At 51.3% G+C, this 27,813-nt stretch overlaps 1 protein-coding gene across 4 annotated transcripts; it reads right to left on the bottom strand.

Moving 5' to 3' along the window:
* Positions 1-1,986: 1,986 nt before the first annotated feature.
* On the bottom strand, positions 1,987-17,118 carry SPINDOC (spindlin interactor and repressor of chromatin binding). 4 transcript variants are annotated; one of them, XM_007994675.3, is made up of 7 exons: positions 16,708-17,117; positions 12,411-12,740; positions 12,180-12,329; positions 11,898-12,023; positions 11,548-11,748; positions 8,018-8,075; positions 1,987-2,773 (listed from the first exon to the last, which is right to left on the bottom strand). In XM_007994675.3, the coding sequence occupies exons 1-7, from the start codon at positions 16,832-16,834 to the stop codon at positions 2,641-2,643; spliced, it is 1,125 nt and encodes a 374-aa protein (XP_007992866.1). In that variant the 5' UTR covers positions 16,835-17,117; the 3' UTR covers positions 1,987-2,640. The 4 variants fall into 4 exon arrangements, with proteins under 4 accessions (XP_007992866.1, XP_007992858.1, XP_072871389.1 ...); XM_007994667.3 differs by lacking the exon at positions 8,018-8,075 and having other exon boundaries at positions 16,708-17,113; XM_037999170.2 differs by lacking the exon at positions 1,987-2,773 and having other exon boundaries at positions 8,018-8,235; positions 16,708-17,114.
* Positions 17,119-27,813: the final 10,695 nt, after the last annotated feature.

The raw sequence follows: 27,813 nt of genomic DNA on the forward strand, positions 1-27,813 counted from the left end.
AAATGTAAACACAAGTCACAGGATTGAAAGGATGCGAGAAAACCATTTGCAGTATTTGAGATTGCAGAACCAGATTTTTAGCATTATTTATTCTTTCCTATCAGGTAGGATCCAAGTTTTGCCAATCTGCGGATAATGGTGTTTGAGACACGGGAGTTCCGTGGCCTGCCTGCCGTCATGCAGTGGGGCAGCTACCCTAGATACAAGGCATCCTGAAGCCTTGGCCACTGCCTTCTGTCCACCACACCTCACTGTCTTTTAATGTCCCCTAGGCAAAGACCCTGTACATTTTTAGGCTCCTCCTGAGCTTGTCAGATGGGGAGAAGGGACCATGTCCCAGGAGCCCACCAAGCCGTGAGATCCCTCATACCTGGCTTGGCACATGGTGACACCCCATCAGGCGAGCATGCAGCACACGCTACCCAGGCCCAGACCCTGCCTGCCTGAGATGAACTTCCTGGTTAGTCTCAAAATCTGGCAGCGTTGGCCGGGCACGGTGGGTGGCTCACGCCTGTAATCCCAGCACTTTGGGAGGCCGAGGTGGGTGGATCACTTGAAGTCAGGAGTTCGAGACCAGCCTGGCCAACATGGCGAAACCCTGTCTCTACCAAAAAATACAAAAATTAGCCAGGCGTGGTGGCGCACGCCTGTAGTCCCAGCTACTTGGGAGGCTGAGGCAGGAGAATTGCTTGAACCTGACAGGCGGAGGTTGCAGTGAGCTGAGATCGCGCCACTGCACTCCAGCCTGGCGACAGAGCAAGACTCCATCACACACACACACACAAAAGTGGCGGTTTCAGTGTCTTACAGGAATAGGTACCCTCCAAGTCCCACCTGTGCCCCCCCTTCTCCTGTGTGCACATTTGTCAGCAGGTGCAGAGGTGTACAGTCCCGCTTATCACACCTGCTCTAAACAGGCCAGTGCAGCTGGGGTTTGAGAGGGGGCTGCCTGTGTGCTCCATCGCACCAAAGGGAAAACCGCACACAGATCTGGCACCTGTTGTTTTAGTTTATGAAGATAAGGAATCTGGTGAAGAGACCCAAAGTGGCCTCCTCGTGGTCCAGGGAATAGGGGAAACCAGCAAGCGTTTGGGTTTAATTAGGCCAAGGGTTGGGTGGGATGAAGGTAGAAGCTGAGGGTGCAGGCCTGCAGGGCTGGAGAAGGCGGGGCTGAGTTGAGGACCCCTGTGCCTACCTCACCATCACAGGGAAAGGGAGGAGAGGCATCTTGCCACCTGTAAGCTGGCTCTGCCATTTCACTTTAGAAAGCTCAGGATAAGCCGGGCGCGGTGGCTCACGTCTGTAATCCCAGCACTTTGGGAGGCTGAGGCGGGTGGATCGCCTGAGGTCAGGAGTTTGAGGCCAGCATGGCCAACATAGTGAAACTCTATCTCTACTAAAAATACAAAAAATTAGCTGGGCATGGTGGTGGGTGCCTGTAATCCCAGCTACTAGGGAGTAGGGAGGCTGAGGCAGGAGAATCACTTGAACCCAGGAGGCAGAGGTTGCAGTGAGCCGAGATCATGCCACTGCACTCCAGCCTGGGCAACAAGAATGAAACTGTCTCCAAAAAAAAAAAAAAAAAAAAAAAAGAAGAAGAAGAAAAGAAAAAGCAAGCAAGCAAGCTCAGGCTAATTCCCATCTCCCTGGTTGTGAGCACCCCTGGGCTTCTATAGTGACCTCTTCTGGGCAGAGGCCTACCAGGTGAGCCAGAAGGTACAATGTTGAAGAAAATTGTTTCTGACCCCATTTCCAGAGCACAGAGGAGGCGAGGGGGTGAGATGCCCACAGGTGACTGACAGCACATGTCAGCCCTCGTCCCTGGGCTCCACAGAGGCCTGCCCTGGTGCTGTCCCACCTTCGGGAGAGGTGGCTCCCCGGCTCCCCCTAAGACCATCTTCCAACCCTCCTGCCCCTCAAGGTTGCTCTAGGCAGCCAGGTATCCTGCTAGCAAACCCCTTTCCCCAATGATGGCCCAGACAGAACTCTTAATAAAAAAAAATAATTTATTGTCAACAAAGGTGATATATACAACAGGAAAACAGATGTAAATGAGAACAGGAGTGAATGGGGTGCCCAGGCCCAGCTTCAGGCGTCTGCAGGGGTGGGACAGGAAGAGGTAATGGAGGCCTCCTGGTTTAGGAGCCTGAACAAGTGGGGAGGGGAGGTGTCCCCCGAGGTAGTGGGACTCAGTTCAAACCCCCTTATGACCACTCTTGTGTAAGGCACTGTGCCAAGGGAGAATGGTGGGGAGCGGGGGGAGGGTGGGAGGAGGTCACGGGGGACAAAGAGAGGTGGGGGTCAGCGAAGGACTGGGGTAGGTGTTCTCCACAGGCCCAGTGCCCTACTGCACAACAGCCTCAACCACCCTCGCTGACCTCAGGCCTGACCAGGAACAGACACTTTTCAGTGCCCCGAAATAACAGTGGATGTTGCCCCAGCCCCCTCCTGCCCTGGCACTTGTTTCTACTCTCTCCACCAGATGGGTGAGCCAGGCAGCTCTGAGTTATAAGCCACAGGGGGACGCTGCCTCCTCCCTCCCTCCCTAGGAAAGCAAGAATTTATACCCCATTCCCTTTCTCTGGCTTCCCCGCCACAGTGGTGCTGGATTCTGACAGAACCGTGGGCCAGTCTGAGGTGTCACCTGCTCCCACACGCTTGGTGCCCTGGGGGTGCCTGGACCAGTCTTGCAGGAGGCTGACCGCTGGGGGCTCCTCCATCCGCACGCGGATAACCTGGAGATCCAGTGTCCCGTGGAGCCCCGGAGGGGGAGCTGGGCAGGGATGAGAGCAGAGAGCAGTCAGAGCCTCCCAGACACCCCACCACGAGGATGCTCCCTGGAAGCTCTGCAAACTGTACCCCCATTTCCAGGGCCTTCATTATGTCCACAGCCCAGTGCCTGGCATGAGGGGAAGTCCAAGGATGGCAGGAAGCTCCACTCCTGGGTGATCAAGGACTGCCGCTGGCTAGAAAATGAGGCTCACAGCCTCCCTAGGGATAAGCCACATGAAGCCAGGCAGCCTTCCTCCTGCGTGTATTTTGGCACAGAGTGCCTGGTGCTGCGTGCCTCTCCCCATAATTCCTATCTGCAGCCAACTCCATTTTATCTCAAACTTACTGGGCATCCTAGCCTAACGCGTTCTGCCTGAGTGGGGCAGAGGTGATGCGGTGGGAACACCCAGAACAAATCTGAGGCATAGCTGTGCCCACCAAGGAGTTCATGAGGGACTACACAGGGTGGAGAAAAGACCCCTGGTGAACTTCCACCAGGCTCTTCATCTCCTGAGTGTCAACACCGACATCACCAAGATCAGGCGTCCACCTTAGCAGTATGGAGAAGGCACTCACAATGGGCAAAGCTGGGCCTCGAGGCAGACGAAAGAGGACTGAGGACTGCCGTGGCTGCACGCAGCCATAAAAACCAAGCATGCAATAGGGATGTGTGCAAAAGTTACGTTACAATAGGGCTGGGCGTGGTGGCTCCTGCTTGTAATCCCAGCACTTTGGGAGGCCAAGGTGAGCAGATCACTTGAGGTCAGGAGTTCGAGACCAGTCTGGCCAACACAGAGAAACCCTTAATCTACTAAAATACAAAGAAATCAGGCAGGCATAGTGGTGCACCCCTCTAATCCCAGCTACTCGGGAGGCTGAGGCGGGAGAATTGTGTGAACCCGGGAGGCAGAGGTTGCAGTGAGCCAAGATCACGCCACTGCACTCCAGCCTGGAAGACAGAGCAAGAGTGTCTCAAAAAAAAAAAAAAAAAAAAAGGTTACATTACATTGAAAGGCAAAAACAGAAAATGGTGATTTCAACTACTGCACTGTCTATATTGGGAAGGATTCATTTGTGTGTGTTCCTTTTCTACCCTGTTTTTAGAGACACGATTATTTACAATGTGGCAGAGAAAACAAGTACAATTTTGCTGTGCAATGTGCTGGAATTTAAAATGACTTAGTAGCTGCCACCGAATTTTTATCACCTACCAAATTCTATTCTGTGTTCCCAGAAGCTGGTTTGTCTCCCCGATAAACTATATGCTCCCTGAAGGAACACTGAATCCCATTTGTTCATTAATTTGACAATAATTCATTGAGCACTATCTGCCCAAGGCTGTTTGGATTGCCAGGGGTACACCGGTGAATGGAGCTGCCTAAGTGGCCTTCTGGGACTTCATATTCTAGTTATCAGAGCCAATAAATAGGATAAACAAATAAAAAATGCAGTATGCTATATATGGACGGACGCAAAGTAGCAAAGTACACCAGGGAAAGGAGATAGGATAGCAGAGAGCTGACAGGGGACTGGAGACACAGAGGGAGTGAGGAGCCAGCTAGGCAGACGGGTGAAGAAACAGTATTTTGAGCACAAGGAAGAGCAAATGTGGACCCCCTGGTGGAGCACGCTGGCTTCCCCAGGAACAGCAAGGCCAGTGCCTGTGCAGGAAGCGGGGTGTGGGGGGAGAGGTCAGGAGCCTGGGGGGAGCGCACTGGTCACCATGAAGGCTCTGGCTTTTATCTGGAGTGCAACAGGAGCAGCACAGGAAGGCCGTGAGTAGAGGAGTGACTGGATCTGACTTGTGTTCTCAGTAGGGACACTCTGGCTGCTACAGGAGAGCAGAGGATAGCGGGCAAAGCTCAGCAGCCAGGAGACCTGGCTTAGGTTTGTTACAGGAACCAGGTGAGAGCAGGCCCCGACTAGGGCAGTGGCAGTGGATGTGGTGACAGCAGTGTGAGCTCTGAACTGGTTTTGGAGGATCCACTGCTGGACAGATGCTGGGTTGGAGAAAGAAGAGGATGACTGTGTGGGTGTGGCCACAGCAAACTGAAGCCTGGGGCTGCCTGTTCACTGGGAAAGGGAAGATTGTGGAGTCTGTGGGTGGGGTGCATTGGGGAGACTGGGGGTTCCGTCTCAATGTGCCGAGATTTTTTTTTTTTTTTTTTGAGACACAGTCTCACTCTGTCGCCAGGCGGGAGTGCAGTGGCACAATGTTTGAGATCTTTTAGACAACCATGTAGAGATGTCACCTGGGCAACTGGAAAAGAGGATGGAACCAGGAAGGAGCAGCCAAGGTGGGCATTATGAGCACACACATGGCATCGAAAGCTGTGAACCTGGATGAGATCTCCCAGGGAGCGCGTTCGGACACTGACCTATGGCTGGGGATACTTAAGCACTTACTCATTCACCAAACACATAAGCCGGGCCTATGCTGTGCCAGGCACTGTTCTGGCTACTGTGGATATCACAGTGCAGGAAGCAAACACCCTAACCTGCAGGCCCTTACATTCTAGAAAGGGAAAGGCAGACAACGATATGACATGTTCCAACTCTGGGAGCTGAGAAGGAGCGGCAAGAGAAACTGAGAAGGAACAGCTAGCGAGGGAAGAAAAACACCAGGTGAACAGCTGCCTGAAAAGCCAAGGGAAGAAAGCTGTCTCCAGGAAGGAGTGATCGGCCCGCTGTAACTGCCAGATCAGAAAGAGAAGGACCGGCCAGGCGTGGTGGCTCATGCCTGTAATCCCAGCACTTTGGGAGGCCGAGGCAGGCGGATCACCTGAATTCAGGAGTTTGAGACTAGCCTGACCAACGTGATGAAACCCTGTCTCTACTAAAAATACAAAATTAGCTGGGTGCGGTGGCGCATGCCTGTAATCCCAGCTACTCGGGAGGCTTAGGCAGGAGAATCGCTTGAACCCAGGAAGTGGAGGTTGCAGTGAGCTCAGATTGCACCACTGCACTCCGGCCTGGGCGACAAGAACGAAACTCCATCTCAAAGAAAAAAAAAAAAAAAAAGGGACTGCCAGGCACTGTGGCTCACGCCTGTAATCCCAGCACTTTGGGAGATCAAGGCAGGTGGATCACAAGGTCAGGAGTTTGAGACCAGCCTGGCCAACACAGTGAAAACTCATCTCTACTAAAAATACAAAAATTAGCTGGGCGTGGTGGCAGGCGCCTGTAATCCCAACTACTTGGGAGGCTGAGGCAGGAGAATCGTGTGAAACTAGGAGGTGGAGGTTGCAGTGAGCCGAGATCATGCCACTGCACTCCAGCCTGGGCAACAGAGCTAGACTCAGTCTCGGGGAAAAAAAAAAGAAAGAGTAGGACCAAGAACAGACTATTGAATTTTATGGAAGTCAACGGCGACCTTGCCAAAGGAGCAATTTTCGTGTGGAGTGCTGAGGATGAATTCCAGAGAGATGGGAGGCAGCTGCTACAGAAAACACAGTCTGGCTTTACTGAAAAGGTACAGGGACAAATGAGACAGTGGCTACAGGGACAAGGGGCTAAGAAGGAAGAAATAGTAACTTTGTGTAGGCTGATAGGGAAGACCCAGGGGGCAGTGCGACAAGGGGGAGGTAGGATGGGCTTTAGTGATGAGGACAGGGGCTAGCTTTTGCTAGGAGCAGTTCAGTTACATGAGCTGGAGAGAAGGCATGGAATTCGGCCTGGGTGCTGGAGGGAGGGGAGTTGGGGGCAGGGGACACTGCTCACAGACAAGGTTCTGAGTGGGTAGAGTGGAAATACACCAGGCTTCCAGGTGTAATGGCTCACGCCTGTAATCCCAGCACTTTGGGAGGCTGAGGTGGGCAGATCATTTGAAGTCAGGAGTTCAAGACCAGCCTGGCCAACATGGTGAAACCCCGTCTCTACTAAATTTACAAAAATTAGCCGGGTGTGGTGGCGGGCGCCTATAAGGCAGGAGAATCACTTGAACCTGGGAGGCGGAGGTTGCAGTGAGGCTAGATTGCACCATTGCACTCCAGCCTGGGTGACAGAGTGAGACTCCGTCTCAAAAAACAAACAAACAAACAAACAAACACACACCCCTGTGAAACTCACACTCATGTACACGCATGCTCGCTGTCTCACTCCGCTACCTCCCTGGTCCAGTCTGCAACACAGGATCTGGCCAAGGTATCCTAAGCCAGATCCCTAGGTTCTACTCAAACTAACATCAGTGAGGGCCATGCGCGGTGGCTCATTCCTGTAATCCCAGCACTTTGGGAGGCCGAGGAGGGTGGATCACGAGGTCAGGAGATCGAGACCATCCTGGCGAACACGGTGAAACCCCATCTCTACTAAAAATACAAAAAATTAGCCGAGCGTGGTGGCGGGCGCCTGTAGTCCCAGCTACTTGGGAGGCTGAGGCAGGAGAATGGCGTGAACCCGGGAGGTGGAGCTTGCAGTGAGCCGACATCGTGCCACTGCACTCTAGCCTGGGTGACAGAGCAAGACTCCGTCTCAAAAAAAAAAAAAAAAAAAAAAAGAAAAACACCAGCGAGACAGAGAGGCTCCTCTTTCCATTACTTGTCAGTGGGTCATTGTGGCCCACCTCCTCTCCTGGCCTGGATACTGTCCCCATCCTTCTCCGGCAAGGTCCTTAGAAGGTTCTAGAGTCTTCCCGGACCACCTCACGTTCACATTCATCAGCTCAGCTAACCTGACCATGGGTGGCCTTTTCCAACTGTTAAATCCATGATTTTTACACCTCTAATTTTTTTTAAAGTGTCAGGATCTTTATTTAAATAAAGTCTTTAGAGAACTTCAATACGTACATAACAACACAGAAAGTAGAGACATTCTGGTCGAAGCCTCACAGGTTTCTGAGAAACCTGTCCAAGCTTTGGGTTCGCGAGACCGTCTGAAACCACAGGTCCAGAGCCTCTGCTCTGCAAAGAACCGCCACGGGGGCCGTGGTTTTAAAGATTTACTGCCTCCAGCCTAAACTCCTGGACACAGAGTTTTGGAGGACAAAGGCTGTCTCACTCACACCATCTCCCAGGGTGCTTCCCTTGGGCACAGCCTCCAGGAACACTTGTGAATCACTTAGGTCTCTTCTGTGGTTTCCCAGGCATCTCCAGCCTCCACGAAGGCTGCCACTGCTGACAACACCCTACCATCGCCTCTGCCCCTCTCAGATCACTCAAGCAGCCTGCTGAAGCCCCTTCCTCTCAGACTTTGCCCACTCACCCCAAAGAAACCTACAATCTCAGGCATTCTCTTCTCATCTACTCACCACTCCAGATAGGTGGAGTTTGCGCACAGGGTACCCCAGGACTCGAAATGAAGGCTCCCTTTCGAGAATGAAACCAGAAGACCCATTAGACAGTGGAAGAGGTCAGCCATTTAGAGCAGGGATCCACCGGAGAGAACCAGGAGACTCGGGACACGTTCAAGTCCAAGCAGCACACACGGTCTCAGGGAGCCAGGAATGGAATGTGACTCAAGCTGAAACTTGAGACAGTTAAAACTGTGATCTATGTGAAGGGGTGAGGCCTGCCTCGAGATCAGAAAAAGGGGGGCCCAAATTTAGGCAAATAAATAAAAGCAACTACACGCGCATGCGAACACACAGAGAGCTCTCTCTGAAGGATACCAACCAAATTAAGAGTATTATAGCAGTGAACACAAAGAAAAACCTTGTGAGGGGTGAGTGGAGTGTGACTAAAGGGAGTATATAATACGCTGGCTTTTTTGTTTTGTTTTTGTTTTTGTTTTTTGTTTTTTTTTGAGACCGTCTAGCTCTGTTGCCCAGGCTGGAATACAGTGGTACAATCTGACAGGAGTACAATCAGAATTTACTGCAGCCTCAAATTCCTGGGCTCAAGTGATCCTCTTGCCTTAGGCTCTAGCCTTAGTAGGGACTAGAGGTGCACACCAACATGTCCAGTTTTTTAAAATATAGAAAAATTTTAAAATTTTTCTATAGAGATGGAGTCTCCTTATGTTGCTCAGGTTGGTCTCGAATGCCTAGCCTCAGGCAATCTTCCCGCTTTGGCATCATCCCAAAGTGCTGGGAATGACAGGTGTGAGCCACTGTGCCTAGCCAAGGCTTTTTCCTTTATGCAAAAAAGCACACCTGTCATCCCAGAACTTTGGGAGGCCCAGGCTGGAGGATTGCTTGCGCCCAGGAGTTGGAGACCAGCTTGGGCAACATGGGGAAAACCTGTCTCTACCAAAAATTTAAAAATTAGCCTGGTGTGGAGACGCAAGCCTGTGGACCCAGCTACTCAGGAGGCTCTGGCAGGAGGATGGTTTGAGCCTGGGAGTTTGAGGCTGCAGTGAGCTATGATGGCGCCACTCTGTACTCCAGCCTGGGCAGGGTCTCTGTCTCAAAAAACAAAAACAAAAACGAAAACAAAAGCACACCTGCTTTTCGAGAGCCCTATATCAGGAGAGCCTCCAGCCACCTCGTTGGCCATCATCTATGGCTCTAGTTCCAAACACACATTTCAGACAAGTTGGTACAAGGAGACATGCACCCCTGACCCACTCACTTCTTCGAGAAGCATTTCCTGACCGCCTATAAACTATGCTTGGCATGGAGAGGTGAACAGACGACTAGGCTCGGTCTCCGCCCTGCTGGACTACATTCCAGGCTCATCCTAATTTTGTCTGCTGGGTCATGTGTGGTTGGCAGAATGATGCCCCTCACCCCCAACCAGATGTTCATGTTCTAATCCCTGGAACCCGTGAATGTTTTGTTACATGGCAAAGGGGAATGAAGGCTACAGATGAAATTAAGGTTGCTCATCAGCAGACTAAAAAAGAGATTATCCTGGACTATCTGAGTGAGCCCAATATAATCAATCATGAGGGTCCTTGAATGGGGAAGAGGCAGATAAGCCGGAACCCAGGGCAGTATCTGAGAAAGACTCTACTAGCCTCTGCTGGCTTTGAAGATGGAAGGAGGCCACAAGCCAAGAAATGCAAGCAGCCTCTAGGAGCTGGGCAAGGCAAGAAAATAGATTTTCCCCTAGAGCTTCCAGGAAAGAACACAGCAATGCCAACAACTTGATTTTAGCTCAGTGAGACCCATTTTGGACCTCTGATCTCCAGAATTGTGAAATAATAAATTTGTGTTTTGTTTTGATTTTAGAGAGGGTCTCATTCTGTCATCCAGGCTGGAGTGCAGTGGTGTGATTGTAGTTCATTGCGGCCTTGAACTCCTGGGCTGAAATAATCTTCCTGTCTCAGCCTCCCAAGTTGCTGGGACTACCGGCACAAGCCATGTTGTTTTAAGCCACTACATTTGTGTGATTTGTTACAGCAGCAAATAGGAAACTGACATAAGGACCATGGGGAAGAAGGAATCGTTTCTTTGAGAAATGGTTTTCCCTTTTGGAAAAAGGAATGGACATCTGCCTTTCTATACAAGCTATTTTTGTAAGGGCCAAATAAACTGTATGTAACTTCTTTTTTTTTTTTGGAGACAGAGTTTCACTCTGTTGCCCAGGCTGAGTGCAGTGGCACAATCTCACTGCAACTTCTACCTCCCAGATTCAAGCGATTCCCCTGCCTCAGACTTCCAAGTAACTGGGATTAGAGGTGCCTGCCACCACGCCTAGTGATGTGCCCGCTTCTGCCCGCCTCAGCCTCCCAAAGTGCTGGGATTCCAGGCGTGAGCCACCGCGCCTGGCCTTGTATGTAAGCTTCTTAAACTCAATAGGACACCAAACACCACAAGCACTTACTGCTATTATGAGGCAATTTACTGAGCTGGTGTCCCCTGGAAGTGTCTGTCCACTGCTCATTTCGTCTATTCCCTGGACATCTAACTGAATTGCTGAGTGGCCCCATCTGGGCCTCAGCTCCACCACCAAGGTAAGGTGGGCACCCCTCAGGCTCTAGCTAGAACAAACTGCATGTATGGAAATCAGTATCAGTCTCCTGGGAAACACTGGCCGTGGTCATTGGAAACCCAATGACCAATTCCAGGAAACAAGGAAACACTAAGAAAAGCCCACCTGGCCAGGTGTGGTGGCTCACACCTGTAATCCTAGCACTTTGGGAGGCTGAGGCAGGTGGATCACCTGAGGTCAGGAGTTCGAGACCAGCCTGGCCAACATGGCGAAACCCTGTCTCTACTGAAAATATAAAAATTAGCTGGGCATGGTGGCGCGTGCCTGTAATCCCAGCTACTCAGGAGGGTGAGGCGGGAGAATCGCTTCAACTTGGGAAGCAGAGGTTGCAGTGAGCCAAGATTGTACCACAGCACTCCAGCCTGGGCGACAGAGCAAGACTCTTGTCTCAAAAAATAAAAAATAAAAAAATAGGCCAGGCGTGGTGGTTCACACCTATAATCCCAGCACTTTGGGAGGCCAAGGCAGGTGGATCACCTGAGGTCAAGAGTTTGAGACCAGCCTGGCCAACATAGCGAAACCCTGTCTCTACTAAAAATACAAAATTTAGCCAGGCGTGGTGGCGCACACCTGTAATCCCAGCTACAAGGGAGGGTCAGGCAGGAGAATCGCTTGAACCTGGGAGGCAGAGATTGTAGTGAGCTGGGCTTGTGCCACTACACGCCAGCCTGGGCAACAGAGCAAGATTCCGTCTCAAAAAACAAACAAACAAAAAAAGAAAAGCTCAGCTTTCGGGCCAGCCTCCCTCATCATTCAGATCCCCCTGTCCCGGCCCCATGTCCCAGGAAACCTGAGCACCACCCACCCCTACCCTGGGCTCTGCCACAGAGCAGCCTCGTGGAGGCCCGGCGCAGGAGCACTGCCTGAGAGGTCTCTACTGTGCTTCCCTCTCAGGAGGGCTCACCTGGAGAGGGGCTCTCTGCCTGGGGAAGGCCTCCTTCTGCCTCTTCCCTGTCTTTGGGTGAGTCCTTGCTGTCTGGGCCCCTGAGCTGGGTGTGGGAGAAGAGCTGCAGGACGAAGCCGGCAGGGAAGCTGCCATCAGTGAAGTGTCGGACCTCGGCTGGTGCTGCGAAAGTCTCTGTGGGTGAGTCTGGCGATGGGGGCTCTGGAAGGGAGGACGGGATGGAACTGTGAGTGAAAAAGCCTCAGGAGCTGCAGGAGCCCTGCGCCTGGGCCCTGCTCCATCCTCACTGACGCGGATCTCCTCAGAGCACTGCGGCCAGAGCCCATGCCTCCCCCGGGCCTCCCCTTCACCTGGGTCAGGGTCCAGGTTTTTGGTCATAGGTCTGCCTCTTTTCTTTCTGACTGGCTCTTCCCCCAGGGGCTCCTTCCATCTCTGACCACGGGGCTTCTTATTTCCTGGCTCTGTGGCAGGGACAGCTGCAAAAAGAAAAGACCTCATACCCTTTTTAGGAGGCCATCCTCGAACCGTGCCACCCCAGGGAAAGATACTTGCCCAGAACACAGGGCCTGTATTTCACCCTGTCCCCAAACCCCCACCTCCACTGGGGCTCACTGGCTTTTCCGCTGACTAACCAGGAAGCTCGAGGGGACGGAGTCCCCTGGGCCGGCTCCTTTTAGGAAGGGATGGGTTATCCTCAGAGTCAAGGAGAACGACGATTTCGGCTGGCATTCTGGCAGGGTCTGGGTTGGAGTCTGGGTCTGGATGGGCATCCTGGCCTGAGTCTGCAGGGAGCAAGAGCACAATGAGCTTCCAGTGCCCCAACAAATCCGACTTCTCCCTTGGCCCACCCCAGGCCCAACTACCTGAGTTGGGTGGGGACGGCTGCTCAGCTCTCACGTCGTGTAAGAGGGCTACCCCTTCACTCCAGGCCTCCAGGATGTTGCTCTTCTCAGAAGGGCTCAGGTCCAAGGTGTGAGGGTGCTGCTCCAAGATGTGTGTGCGAGCCGTGTCGGCCGAGGGTGCCCGGATCTCAGCGCCACACACCATGCACAGCGCCCGCCCGCTGCCTCCTGGGCTGCTGCCCACCAGGAACTCCTGCTCCCAAGACACTTGCTGCTTGGGCTCCTCACAGCCATCACTGCCTGCCTCCAGCGGGCTGGGTCTAGGTGGTGGGGTCTTCTCCTGTTGGGTCACTGCGAGGGGAGAGGGGAAGGGTGTAATCACGAAAGGTGCCCACAACCGACAGCACTTAGCACGTCTCCAGACTCGGTGGTTTGAGTGGGATGGGGGAGGAGAGCATTTCTGTCCAAAGTGTTCTTCTTCCTTCCCTTGGAGCCCATGAGGCACACACCACACTCAACACAGCCAATGTGCCTGGGATCCCACGACCCTCGCGTCTATGCTTCCTCTTGATCTAGTCTTGGACCTCAGGACTACACATACTTTCCCAACAGGCTGCGTTCTTGCAGGTCTCCAGCTTTTGCACATCTGTCCAGACCACCGATTGGGCTGGGCAACGTTGTCCCTGCGAAGCTTTCCGGAAACCCGATCCCTGACAATAGATTTCATCCACATCTGACTTCTACGCTTTCTTGAGGGTGAGGAAGGTAAATTCTTTTAATTTTTAAATGTTATTTATTTTGAGACAGAGTCTCACTTTGTCACCCAGGCTGGAGTGCAATGGTGCAATCTCAACTCATTGCAACCTTGACCTCCTGGGTTCAAACGATCCTCCTGCCTCAGTCCCCCAAGCACCTGGGACTACAGGTGAGTGCCACCACGCCTGGCTAATAATTTTTTTTTTTAAAAGAGATGGGGGACTCATTTTGTCACCCAGGTTGGAGTACAGTGGTGTTATCATGGCTTACTGCTGCCTTGAACTCCTGGACTCAAGGGACCCTCCAGCCTTAGGCACCTGACTGGCTAGGGCTACAGACAGATGCATGCTATCACACCCAGCTAATTCACAACAACAAAAATTTTGTTTAACAGCTGGGGTGTTGCTCTGTGGCCCAGGCTGGTCTTGAACTCCTGGGCTCAAGCAATCCTCCTGCTTCAACCTCCCAAAGTGCTGGGATTACAGGCATGAGCCACCATGCCTGTTCTAAAGGCCACCCCGTCCCCTCAGAACTAGCCTCCCACCTCAGTGTTTACAGAGCATTTACAGCCATGGTTCCACGCCAATTGCTGCCCGATACCTGCTCTTTGTGCACACAGACCGTAAGCTCTCACAGGGCATCGGCCCTTTCCAGTTCAGCAAAGAAGACAGCCTTAGACCTGCATCAGCCTGGAAGCTCAGTGCTTTTACGAAGTGCCCATGATCCTTCACGGCTGCATCTCTCTCCTACCCTCCAGAGAGGATGGGACAAAATTAAAACACAGGAGGCCCTAATACCTGGGGGCTGCACGGAAGAGGTGGTATTAGAAATAGGAGCCTCGGCTTACATGGATACAAGAGGTGGTGTCTGAAAGAGATACGAGATACGCCTTCTACCTATCTCTCATGCGACCATGGGCAGAAAACCTGACCTGTCAGGTGCAATCGGCTTTCTTCCCTACCAGTCCTCCGAAACAGCTCTCACCCAAGTCAGCAGCGCTAAACTCTGTGGTCAGTTTCTCAACTTCATCCTCTGCCCATCACTTCTTCCACCTTGATTTTCATCACTTGCGTCTAGGGCATGACCTTCTGTTGGTTCTTCTTTTGCTTCCCTGGCACTCTTTCTCAGTTACATGTGCTGGTTCTTCCTCATCTCTTCTCAATATTCCCTCCCTTCCTCTGGGTTGTTGCTGAAGAACCATCTCCCCTCGCCAGAGCACCCCATTCCCCTTATGGATCATCTCCAACACAGCACACATCACCACCTGATATTTGTTTTTGGGATGTTCACTGCCTGTCTCCTCACCACACCATAGAATCCATGGCCATGGCCAGGCGCAGTGGCTCACACCTGAATCCCAGCACTTTGGGAGGCCGAGGCAGGCGGATCACCTGAGGTTGCAAGTTCGAGACCAGCCTGAGCCACAGGGAGAAACCCCATCTCTACTAAAAATACAAAATTAGCTGGGTGTGGTAGCGCATGACTGTAATCCCAGTTACTCGAGAGGCTGACGCAGGAGAATCACTTGAACCCGGGAGGTAGAGGTTGTGGTGAGCCGAGATTGTGCCATTGCACTCCAGCTTGAGCAAAAAGAGAGAAACTCCATCTCAAAAAAAAAAAAAAAAAAGAGAATCCATGACCACATAGATTTCTGATGTTTTACATCCATATCTCTGGCATCTGTATCTGTATCTCCTGGCATGTAGTGACATTTAGTAATGTGTGATGAGGGACTGACTCGGTCTCCAACCTGCCATCACCGGAGTTTCCCAGGACTCAGTTCTTACACACTTCTCTACTTCCCTCTCATCCCACTGTCTGCCTGCTGGCAATTTCCGTTTACGCCGCTAGCCAGATACTCCCAGGAAATCTAGGCTCATGTATCTGACTGCTTAGTTGACCTCTCCACTTGAATATGTCATAAATAGGCATCTCAAACTTAATTATATTCAAACTTTCATTCCCAGTTTCCCATGAGCACCGCAGCCTTCCCCATCTCAGAAAATGGGAAGGCTGTTCCTCCAGTTGCTCAGGCCAAAAACCTTGAATTCAATATTTCTTCCACTCTCCACTGAAATCTTTCCAGCAGCTTGTGCTGCCGGACCTTTGCACTTGCTATTCGGCCTGAAATGCTCTTCCTGCAGATATCTGCAAGGTTGGCATCCTCACTTCCTCTGGGTCTGTGCTCAAAATTCACCTTATTAGAGAACACTTTCTGAACCACTCGATATATCCAATTAAACACCCATTCCCCCTTTCTCCTTGTCCTGCTTTAGTGATCTCTGAACCATTTATTGCCACCCAACATACTATACATGAACCTATTTCTCTGTCTTTAGCCATTGGTATATATATGTTCTTCAAGAGTAAGGTTTCAGCTGCTGTTTACTGCTACTACTTCCCAACCTAAAAACACTAGCCTAAACAGCCTAAAGTAGACGTCCAGTGAATATTGGTTGAATGAATTCACCTGTCTATTCCCGCCCTAACAGTGGGGGTAAGGCCACCCTTGCAGGGTTGAGAGGATTAACTGAGACAGCCTCTGACAATGCCCAGTGAACACTCAGCAAATATTAGCAGAAGTAGGAAAACAACCTGTCTCTTGGACTACATGCTCCGAGAAGGGAGGTGACCTTTATTTCCCTCATGAATTTTATAACCCTTCCAGTTCCAAAAAGGATGAGAGGCAGTGCAGACAGACATCATTCTGTTCGGCTGAGGTTCAATGAATGGCCTTGCTGCTCTCAACCTCTTCTGGGTACTGTCCCCCCAAAGAAAAGGCGGGTGGGAGAATGGAAAGATATTTGCATTTTCATGCATATTAAGTCTCCCACAAAGATGGCTCTTTGTTTTCTTATGGTTTGCAAGTTCCTGAGGACTAGAAATCGGTGAAGGGGGAGGGGAGAGCGAGTGTTCTCAGACTGTTCTTCCCATCCCCTCCCAAAGCTAATCTCGTTCTAGCACTGCACTGCTTTTCCAAACTAGCTGTTGTATGCAGTCCCATTCATCCCTTCTCTCCAGAACCTGACACCTGTGGCTCCTGCAACTGGAAGGCCCGGGAATGCGGATGAAGCGGGGTGGTGGGCAGGAAAGAGTCATGCTCGGGGAGTCCTTAAAATTCTCCTGGAGGTCGGCAGCGGCGCCCGCCTGTAGCCTCGGGCCTATAGGCTTCGCCGCCCCTCGGCCTAGAACACAGCCCGGCCGTTGTGCTTGCGTGAGACGGCGGCCTCAACCACCCAGCGCCTCTGGGGATCCGGCCTCCGGTGCTGGGCCCGGGAGAGGGGGCGCCTGGGCACCGGAAGATCCGGAGCGTGCGGGGCGTGGATCGAAGTCTCCAGACCCTGGGCGGGGGAAAGGGGGAGGGAGGGGAAAATCGAGGAGGCCTGAGCTTCCAAACCATGGTGGGGGAGGTGCAAGAGCGCGTCCTGGACCCAGATCCGAGAGGGAAGCCTGGGCCCCAGGATGAAGGGGATGAGAAGGTGCCTGGGTCCCGGACCCGACTGGGGAGGGACGGCCCCGGCCCCGCACCGTGACGCGGAAGTGGGATCCCCTCCATCCTCACCTCTGAGCATCGGCTCGGGCCGCGGAATTACGGCCACCACCATGGCCTCCTCCTCGTCCTCCCCTTCCTCGCATTTGAGCGTCACCTCGAAGCAGTCGAGTGCGGCGCCCTCGGCCTTTAGGGCCATGGTGCGGCCGTGGGCGATAGCGGTGGCCGAAGAACTGGCGCGCAGGCTTCGCCGCGCAGCCGGCAACCGCCTCCCGCCTCCTGGCCGGAACAACGCCGGGCCCGCCGCCCGCTCCGCGCAGCCCCCTCCCCGCCGCCCGCCCGCCCGCCGCTCGCCGGCCGGGGCTGCGACCGGCGCGTCCGGGCCTCCCCGAGACCTCGGCGCGTCGGGAGCCCGGGCGGGGAGGGCTCAATCCGGGGCCCCTGCCCCCCGCCGCTCCCTTTTATGGAGGCTCATTGTCGGCGCCCGCCCGGCCGGCCAACCGCGGACCCGCCCCCGATCCCGCGCGACCAATCGCGCGTGGCCCCGCCCCGGGCACGCGGCCCCGTTGGAATCCCTCGACCCAGGAGGCGGCGGGAAGGGCCGAGCGGACCCGGGGCCGCCCAGTGAGCGGAGGCAGAGGGGTCCCCAATACCCGCACCGCGGGCGTCTTAGTCGACGGGCCAAGCCCGGGGGTTTCCCTCCGTTCAGAAGTCAGTTGGGCGTTTCTGCTGGCGTGGAGAGCGCTACCAGGTGCCCCCGGATTTTGATCCGGAGTCGCTTTTGCCTTTCCGTGGACAAGCCTTCCTCCGCCAGCAGATGCCCCGGGCAGGAAGAGAAGCGGTGGGGGAGTGGAAAGGGCCTTGGTGTGGAAGCGTAGAGACCGAATTCCTTCTCATGTACCGGCTCTGTGGCCATGGGCACATTATCTGTTTTATTAGACCGGCTCATCGTTTCTTTCAAAAACCATTTCGGACCTTTCTGGGAAGGCAAAGAAGAGGAGCAGAGTGGACTGTGAGCGGACGTAAACCACCCTGATGGGTATGATTTCCATTTTTTACACGTGAGTCCAGAGATTTTGTGACCCTCTCCAAGGACATACAGCAATCCCTTGAGAGCCCCAAGACCAGAGTCCAGTTGCCATGACATTGCTTCCCTATAACCACACTCTGGGTGAGCTTTTACTTCTGTGACATGGAATGTGCATCTTCCTCTTCTATAGCCACCCTCATGAGATTTCAGCTCAGAAAATGCAAAATGTCTGACACTGAAAAAACATCTTCAAATGTCGTTATATCAAACCAGACACAGTAGTATTCAGAATTGCGTAGTAGAATGGGGGTATGAAAAGAGGTGTGAACTAGTCTATATGGATTGCAGTCAATTTTTTTTATTATTACTATTTTGAGACAGAGTCTCCCTCTGTCACCAGGTTGGAGTGCAGTGGCGCCATCTCGGCTCACCACAACCTCCGCCTCCCGGGTTCAAGCGATTCACCTGCCTCAGCCTCCCGGGTAGCTGGGACTGCAGGTACGTGAAACCACGCCCGGCTAATTTTTGTAATTTTAGTAGAGACGAGGTTTCACCATGTTGACCAGGATGGTCTCGATCTCTTGACCTCCTGATCCGCCCGCCTCGGCCAAAGTGGGATTACAGGCCTGAGCCACCGCGGCTGGCCTTGCTGTCTATTTTTAAGGGAATTATTTTGTTGTGTGCAAGTGTATCCGGTATTTTAAAGGTTTTACAATAAAGGTTTTACCGAGCCTGTTTATTTCTACTGAATAGTCATTCTCTACCGTTTGCTACAGATCCCTTCCGTGCCTCTTTGCTCTGCTCTAGATTGCAGTGGGCTGAGTCTTGTAGGGGGCAGTTTCTCAGGCTCCCAGAGCATCTGGCTTCAGGCCTCGCTCGGTTTAGCCAATGGGAGGCAGGGGCAGTAGAAGAGAAGGCAGGAGGAAAGAAAAAACCAGGGTATTTCTTCTCTTTCTCTCTCTTGCTCAGGCTCAGATGACATCTCCAGCAGCAGATGAGGCCTTTCTGTGGCTCCAGCTCATGGATAGGTAGCTGTGGTCCCAACATCTGTAGGGTGATCCATGCCCCTGGGCTCTATTCAGTCGGCCTCCTCTTTTTGTCCCTGCAGGTTAGGAGTCGTGGGCAGCTTCTTGCTTTTGCTAATCTCTGTACTGCCTCTCTCTGTCCCCTGCTGGGCTTTCCAGACCTCCCATTACCCCTGTTAATCATGTCACCAAAACCCTGCATTACATTCTCTCTGTTTTCAATACTTAAAGTGGTTCCCTCCTGGTGGGGCCCAGTGGCTCACACCTGTAATCCCAGCAGTTTAGGAGGCTGAGGCAGATGGATCACTTGAGGTCAGGAGTTCGAGACCAGCCTGGCCAACATGGCGAAACCCCGTCTCTACCATAAAAAAAAAAGAGAGAAGAAATTAGCCCGGCATGGTGGTGTGTGCCTGTAATCCCAGCTACTTAGGCGGCTGAGTAAGGAGGATCGCTTAAGCCCAGGAGGCGGAGGTTGCAGTGAGCCAAGCTCGTGCCGCTGCACTCAACTGCAGCCTGGGCGACAGAGCTAGACTGTCTAAAAAAAAAGCGGTCCCTATTTTCCTGTTGAACCTTGAGTGATACACCCAGTATTGTGCCATCCAATTAGTAGACATTATTTCTTTTAGGTCATATTATTCTCAGCTTATAGAGCAGGAAGTTGAAGCTTAAAGGGTTAGATTACCTGCCCAAGGTAATACAGCAAGAATCTTTCATCCAAGCTAGAGTGAATATTTCCCCCACATTTTAATATCCCTCAAATGGCGATGCTTTCTATAATCAACATCAGTATGAAGCTTAGGACTGAAGTTTTAGAACTATCAGGAAAGTGAAAGATGGCTTTTCTGGCATTTAGACTGTGCTGTTACCAGCAGAAGGTAAGCTATGTTTAGAATGAGACATAGATGAGGCCATTTCATGACCACAAAGTGACTTCACTTTTTTTTTTTTGAGACAGAATCTCACTCTGTCGCCCAGCCTGGAGCGCAGTGGTGCGATCTCGGCTCACTGCAACCTCTGCCTCCCAGGCTCAAGCAATTCTCTGCCTCAGCCTCCCAAAGCAGCTGGGATTACAGGCGCCCACCACCACACTTGGCTAATTTTTGTATTTTTAGTAGAGTCGGGGTTTCACCATCTTGTCCAGGCTAGTCTTGAACTCCTGACCTTGTGATCCACCCGCCTTGGCCTCCCAAAGTGTTGGGATTACAGGCGTGAGCCACTGCTCCTGGCCGTTTTTTTTTTTTGAAACAGTTTTGTTCTTGTTGCCCAGGCTGGAGTGCAATGGTGCGATCTCAGCTCACTACAACCTCAGCCTCCCGAGTAGCTGGGATTACAGGCATGTGCCATGATGCCGGGCCAATTTTGTATTTTCAGTAGAGACAGGGTTTCTCCATGTTGGTCAGGCTGGTCTGGAACTCCTGACCTCAGGTGATCTGCTCGTCTCAGCCTCCCAAAGTGCTGGGATTATAGGTGTGAGCCACCACTCCTGGCTGACTTTGCCTTTTTTTAAAAAAAATAATTTTTTTTTTTTAGAAACAGGGTTTCACCATATTGTCCAGGCTGGACTCAAGCAATCCACCTGCCTCAGCCTCCCAAAGTTCTGGAATCACAGGTGTGTGCCACGGTGCCCGGCCTGACTTCACCTTTTTTGGAGCAATTGCTACTTCTTTTTAGCAAAAATTACTGTAGTCCAGGCTGGGCGTGGTGGCTTACACCTGTAATCTCAGCACTTTGGGAGGCCAAGGTGGGCTGATCACTTGAACCCGGGAGGTGGAGCTTGCAGTGAGCCGAGATCGCACCATTGCACTCCAGCCTGGGCGACACAGTGAGACTCCGTCTCAAAAAAAAAAAAAAAAAAAAAAATTAGCTGGGTGTGGTGGCGCGCCCCTGTAATCCCAGCTACTCTGATGACTGAGGCATGAGAACCACTTGAACCTGGGAGTTGAAGGTTGCAGTGATCTGTTATTGTGCTACTGCACTCCTGCCTACGGCGACAGGGCAAGACTCTTTCAAAAAAAAAGGAAAAAGAATCTGCAAGTCTAAAAGAGCTCTTTTTTGTTGTTGTTGTTGAGACAGAGTCTTACTCTGTCTTCTAGGCCGGAGTACAGTGGCATGATCTCGGCTTACTGCAACCTCCGCCTCCCAGGTTTCAGTGGTTCTCCCACCTCAGCCCCCCGAGTACCTGGGATTACAGGCATCCGCCATCACACCTGGCTAATTTTTGTAGTTTACGAGATGGGGTTTCACCATGTTGGTCAGGCTGATCTCGAACTCCTGATCTCAAGTGATCCGCCCGCCTCGGCCTCCCAAAGTGCTAGGATTACAAGCATGAGCCACCGCACCCGACCAATTGTTTGTATTTTTAGTAGAGATGAGGTTTCACCATGTTGGCCAGGCTGGTCTGGAACTCTTGACCTCGTGATCCGTCTGCCTCAGCCTCCCAAAGTCTGGGATTACAGGCATGAGCCAATGCGCCTGGCCCCATTTTGTATTTTTGTAGAGACAGGGTTTCCCTGTGTTGCCCAGGCTAGTCTCAAACTCCTGGGCTTAAATGATCCTCCCACCTCAGCCCCGCAAAGTTCTGGAATTATAGGCGTGAGCTACTGCGCCCAGCCAGGAATCTTAATTGTTGAGACAGCTCCCTGTGGAGGAGAGAGGGTAGACCCTTACTAATCTAAGTTATGTCTGTCACTCATCTTTTGACTTAGTGAATTTGGCCTTGAGACATGAGATTCTTAGGATGGGGCAGGACAGACTGGAAACAGGAAGAGTGGAGAACCAATGACTTCTGTCCCAGCGAATAGTTGCTCCAGGTGTCCCCTAGGGTAGAGGCCCAAGCTGGAGGAAGCATTTCCTTTTGGCACAGCTTTTATTGTTGGTAGCGTTTTAGGACCCCAGTGACAAGCTGAGACAGTGAGTGGACTGCCTCAAGTGAGGATAGCTGTGGGGATATTGAAATATGGGGCCGGGTGCGGTGGCTCATGCCTATAATCCCAGCACTTTGGGAGTCTGAGGCAGACTCTGTCTCAAAAAAAAAAAAAAAAACAAAAAGTAAAAGAAATATAGGTGGGCTGCTGTAGCAAGTGGACTAGACCCAGCTCCAAGTGAGGAAAGGGCTGTCTGAAGTCTAGGCAAGAGCAGGGGGGCTTCACTCTTAACTGGCTTGGCATCTAGTAGTGGTCTTCAGCAAAAACCATAATAAATATATAGCCATGCTCTTTAGCTCAGTAATCCTGTTGCCAACTTACCCTAAAGTTATCCAAAAGAAGAAAAATAAGAACCTAACAACAATGTTGATATCAGTTCAGTCCCTAAAACTTAGCACTCCTCGGTGAAATTTTATTCAGTTGTTGCGTGTGGTCAGAAGTCCGTCTCTTGGCCCCACATCCGTTGGAACACCACTGTTATGAAACTTGGCATGTCATGCTGTAATTATTTGTTTGCAGGTCCAGGTTTTGTCCATCTTTATAGTTTCAGCCCAGAAACTGTGGTGTTAGCACCAGCTCGGTGGCCACACTTTAGGGTGCTTGTTGCAGAACTCTCAATCTAAACTAGCTCAAGGTTGGATGTGGTGGCTCATGCCTGTGATCCCAGCAGTTTGGGAGGCCGAGGCGGGTGGATCACCTGAGGTCAGGAGTTCCAGATCAGCCTGGATGACAAGACAAAACCTCATCTCTATTAAAAATACAAAAATTGGCCGGACGCAGTGGCTCACGCCTGTAACCCCAGCACTTTGGGAAGCTAAGGTGGGTGGATCACAAGGTCAGGAGTTCGGGACCATCCTGGCTAACACGGCGAAACCCCGTTTCTACTAAAAGTACAAAAATTAGCTGGGTGTGGTGACAGGCGCCTGTAGTCCCAGATACTCGGGAGGCTGAGGCAGGAGAATCACTTGAACCCGGGAGGCGGAGGTTGCCGTGAGCCAAGATCGTGCCACTGCACTCCAGCCTAGGCGACTCTGTCTCAACAAATAAATAAATAAATATACTAGCTTGAACAAAATGGGGGATTTATTGGCTCATGGAACTCAAGGAAGGGCTGAATGCCCAACTGTGGGAAGGGCAGGGATACAGGCCAACTTCAGGAATAACCGGACCCAGGATGTAAATGCTACTAGGACGTTCTTTTCACCCCCAGTCTCTACCTCTGTTTGTGTACATCAGCCATGCTCTCTTTCCTGCAGCCTGTCTTTTTCCATATGTCAGGAGATGGGCCACTAATTCCCACAGACTAGCTTCTAGCTCTGAACATTTCAAACCTTGTTCCTCCTCCTCTGCTCATGTGTGTGTTCAGTGCTAGGCACTGTGGACATCCTCGTATCGCCAAATGACTTTCTGCTCTGCATGTTGGTGTAATAAAATAAGGCGAGTCAGCTTGGTGGGCGTAAGAATTCCTGGAAGCAGGCCGGGCGCGGTGGCTCAAGCCTGTAATCCCAGCACTTTGGGAGGCCGAGACGGGTGGATCACAAGGTCAGGAGATCGAGACCATCCTGGCTAGCATGGTGAAACCCCGTCTCTACTAAAAAAATACAAAAAAAAACTAGCCGGGTGCCGTGGCGGGCGCCTGTAGTCCCAGCTACTCGGGAGGCTGAGGCAGGAGAATGGCGTGAACCCGGGAGGCGGAGCTTGCAGTGAGCTGAGATCCGGCCACAGCACTCCAACCTGGGCGACAGAGCGAGACTCCGTCTCAAAAAAAAAAAAAAAAGAATTCCTGGAAGCTGTTCCTACTTTTCTATTAAAGTGCCCTGTATCGTCTGATATTTTTTTGCTTGTATAATCAGAATTTAAAATGTCATTTCTACTTTTTAAGAAGAGACCCGGCCGGGCATGATCCAGCACTTTGGGAGGCCAAGGCGGGTGGATCACTTGAGGTCAGGAGTTCGAGGCCAGCGTGGCCAATATGGTGAAACCCCGTCTCTACTAAAAATACAAAAATTAACTGGGTATGGTGGTGGGTGTCTGTAATCCCAGCTACTTGGGAGGCTGGGGCAGGAGGATTGCTTGAACCCGGGAGGTGGAGGTTGCAGCTAGCCAAGATCGTGCCACTACATTCCAACCTGGGCAACAAAGTGAGACTCCGTCTTAAAAAAAAAAAAAAAAAAAAAAGACCCCATCACACCTGTAATCCCTGCACTTTGGGAGGCCGAGGCGGGTGGATCACCTGAGGTCAGGAGTTTGAGACCAGCCTGGCCAACATGATGAAACCCCATCTCTACTAAAAATACAAAGAATTAGCTGGGCATGGTGGCGTGCGCCTATAATCCCAGCTACTCAGAAGGCTGAGGCAGGAGAATCGCTTGAACCCAGGAGGCGGAGGTTGCAGTGAGCCGAGATTGCGCCACTGCACTCCAGCCTGGGCAACAAGAGCAAAACTCTGTCTCAAAAAAACCCCAAAAAAACAAAAAAGGACAAGATGCTAATGCAGCAGAATTAGACAAAATAGATAGATTCTCACCTTTTTATGTGTGTTTATCTCAGTCTGTCACTCAGGCTGGAGTACAGTGGCACGAACATGGCTCACTGCAGCCTCAACCTCCTGGGCTCAAGCATTTCTCCCACCTCAGCCCCTTTAGTAGCTGGGACTACAGCACATCTTATCACATCCAGCTAATTTTTGTATTTTTTTTGTAGAGGCAGGGTTCTGCCATGTTCTGCCACTTGAACTGCTGAGCTCAAGTGATCCTCCCACCTCGGCTTCCCAAAGTGCTAGGATTACAAGTGTGAGTCACCGCGCCTGGCCTGATGGATCCTTCTTGACCTGTTCCCTAAAGGTCTCATAGAGCAAGAATGGCAAGCATTTGTTCTGGGTTGGTCGGCTTATTATTTCCAACTATCCCACCGCCTCCTATAATTAGATTATATGTCCAGACCCATTACCTTGCTTTTCAGTGCCTCAAATGAGACAGTGAGTATTTTCCCACCCTCGTGACTGTGGACGTGGCCATGTGACTTGCCTTGGCCAATGGGGCATGAACAGACATGAAGTAAGAGGTATCTAGCTGAGGCATTGGAGTAATTGTATGGTATGGGCTTGGTTTCTAGTGCTTGTGCTATCCATCCGAGAAGAGCATGCCCTAGGGAAATGTTGCTTCTTCAGCTTGGGTCCTGGAATGAGAGACACCTGGAATAAACTAGCACCTAACTCACAGTCTGGAGCCAAGTACAGTTGAGCCCAGCTAGCCTAGTACAGCCAACAGTTGACCCACAGACGTGTAAGCAAGAAATGTTTGCTGCCATAAATGACTAAGTTCCAGGGTTGTTCATTACACAGCATTGCCACAGCAAAAAGCTGACTAATACTCCAGATACTGCATTTTCTCCCCAAATCCCACCCCCTTTTTTGAAAATTTTATGGGCCTGATAGGCTGGGCGCAGTGGCTCACACCTGCAATCCTAGCACTTTGGGAGGCCGAGGTGGGTGGATCTCCTGAGGTCAGGTGTTCAACACCAGCCTGGCCAACATGGTGAAACCCCATCTCTACTAAAAATACAAAAATTAGCCAGGCATGGTGGCGAGCACCTGTAATCCCAGCTACTCAAGAGGCTGAGGCAGAGAGAAATGCTTAAAACCCAGAAGGTGGAAGTTGTAGTGAGCTGAGATCACGCCGCTGAACTCCAGCCTGGGTGATAGAGCCAGACTCCATGTAAAAAAAAAAAAAAAAAAGCATGGACCTGGTGTGGCGGCTCACGCCCGTAATCCCAGCACTTTGGGAGGCCAAGGTGGGCGGATCACCTGAGGTCAGGAGTTCGAGACCAGCCTCTCCAACATGGTGAAATCCCATCTTTACTAAAAGTGAAATAAATTAGCTGGGCATGGTGGTGGGCACCTGTAATCCCAGCTACTTGGGAGGCTGAGGCAGGAGAGTTACTACTTGAACCCAGAAGGTGGAGGTTGCAGAACTGAGATCAAGACACTGCACTCCAGCCTGGGCGGCAGAGAGAGACTCCGTCTCAAAAATTAAATAAATAAATAAATAGATAAATTTTATGGAGGTAAGAGTGGTACCAGGGAGACCTCCCAGTATGCCCAGCATTGAGAGGTTTCCCAGAATGTGAGACTTTCAGGTTTTAAAAAACGGCTTTATTGAGATATAATTTACATCCCCATATACCTCGTTCACTTAATGTACATATCAGTGTTTTTTAGTATACTCACAGGGTTGTGAAATTATCACGGCAATCTTATTTTAGAATATTTTCCTCCCTCTTAAAACATACCTCATACTCATTAGCGGTCACTCCCTGCTCTTCTCCCTCTACCCCAATCCCTAAGCAACTACTAACCTACTTTCTGTCTCTAAAAATTTGTGTATTCTGGACATTCTGTATATATGGGATCATATAATATGTGGGCATTTTGTGACTGGCTTTTTAAAATTAGCATAATATTTTCTAGGTCTATCTATGTTGTAACATGTATCAGTTCTTCCTTCCTTCCTTCCTAACCTCCCTCCCTCCTTCATTTCCTTCCTTCCTTCCTTCCTTCCTTCCTTCCTTCCTTCCTTCTTTCCTTCTTTCCTTCCTTCTCTCCTTCCCAACCTCCCACCTTCCTTTCTTTCCCTCCCTCCCTCCCTCCTTCCCTCCCTTCTTTCCTTTCTTTCTTTCTTTTTTTTTGACAGTTTCGCTCTTGTTCCCCAGGCTGGAGTGCAATGGCGCAATCGCGACTCACTGCAACCTCCACCTCCCGGGGTCAAGCAATTCTCCTGCCTCAGCCTCCCAAGTAGCTGGAATTATAGGCCCTCACCATCACACCCAGCTAATTTTTGTATTTTCAGTAGAGTCAGGGTTTCACCATATTGACCAGGCTCGTCTGGAACTCCTGACCTCAGATGATCCGCCCACCTCGGCCTCCCAAAGTGTTGGGATTACAGGCTGAGCCACCCTGCCCGGCCCCTTTCTTTCTTTTCCTTTTCCTCTTCCTCTTCCTCTTCCTCCTTCTCTTTTTTTTTTTTTTTTTTTTTGAGACGGAGTCTTGCTCTGTAGCCCGGGCTGGAGTGCAGTGGCCGAATCTCAGCTCACTGCAAGCTCCGCCTCCCGGGTTCACGCCATTCTCCTGCCTCAGCCTCCGGAGTAGCTGGGACTACAGGCGCCCGCCACCTCGCCCGGCTAGTTTTTTTTTTTTTTGTATTTTTGGTAGAGACGGGGTTTCACCGTGTTAGCCAGGATGGTCTAGATCTCCTGACCTCGTGATCCGCCCGTCTCGGCCTCCCTAAGTGCTGGGATTACAGGCTTGAGCCACCGCGCCCGGCCCTCTTCCTCCTTCTCTTCTCTTCTTTTCCTCCCCCTTCCCTTCCCTTCCCTTCCCTCCCCTCCTCTCCCCCCCGCCTTCCTTCTTTTTCCTTTTCTCTTTTTTTTTTTGAGACAGAGACTCACTCTGTTGCTCAGGCTGGAGGTACAGTGGTGTGATCACAGATCACTGCAGCCTTGACTTCCTTGGCACAGGTGATCCTACCCCAGCCTCCTGGGTAGCGAGGACTACAAGTGCACGCTGCCATGCCCGGCTAATTTTAAAATTTTTTTTGTAGCATGGGCTCTCTCTATGTTGCTCAGGCTAGTCTCAAATTCCCGTGCTCAAGCGATCCTCCTGCCTCAGCCACCCAAAGTATTGGGATTATAGGTGTGAGCCACTGTGCCTGGCTTCATTTCTTTTTATTTCTGGATAATATTCGATAGTATGTGTATATAGTCTTTTACTTCCATTCATCAGTGATGGGCATCAGGTTCTTTCCACTTTTTGGCTGTTGTGAATAGAGCTGCTATGAACATTTATGTACAAGTTTTTGTTGAACATCTATTTTTTCAATTATTCTGGGTATATGCCTGCGAGTGGGATTGCTGAGTGATATGGTAATTCTGTTTAACTTATTGGAGAACTGCCAAACTCTTTTCCACAGCTGCTGCATCATACACTCCCATCAACAGTGTAAGAGAAATCCGATTTCTCCACATCCCTGCCAACACTTGTTATTGTCCATCGTTTATATTACAGCCATCCTGGTGGGTGCACAGAGATACCTCACCATGGTTTTGATTTGCATTTCCCTATTGACTAATGACATCAGACACCTTTCATGTGCTTTTTTTTTTGGTCATTTTTATATCTTTAGAGAAACGTCTGTTGAAATCC

The sequence above is a fragment of the Chlorocebus sabaeus genome, chromosome 1 (genome assembly GCF_047675955.1).
Source record: "Chlorocebus sabaeus isolate Y175 chromosome 1, mChlSab1.0.hap1, whole genome shotgun sequence".
In the NCBI taxonomy this organism is placed as follows: Eukaryota; Metazoa; Chordata; class Mammalia; order Primates; family Cercopithecidae; genus Chlorocebus; species Chlorocebus sabaeus.

Coding starts and splice junctions, on each gene's coding strand:
- SPINDOC (XM_007994667.3), bottom strand. CDS start 16,834: ATGGCCCTAAAGGCCGAGGGCGCCGCACTCGACTGCTTCGAGGTGACG. Junction 12,741..16,707: donor GCCCGAGCCGATGCTCAGAG/GTGAGGATGGAG, acceptor CTCCCCTCGCAG/TGACCCAACAGGAGAAGACC. Junction 12,330..12,410: donor GCCGTCCCCACCCAACTCAG/GTAGTTGGGCCT, acceptor TGCTCCCTGCAG/ACTCAGGCCAGGATGCCCAT.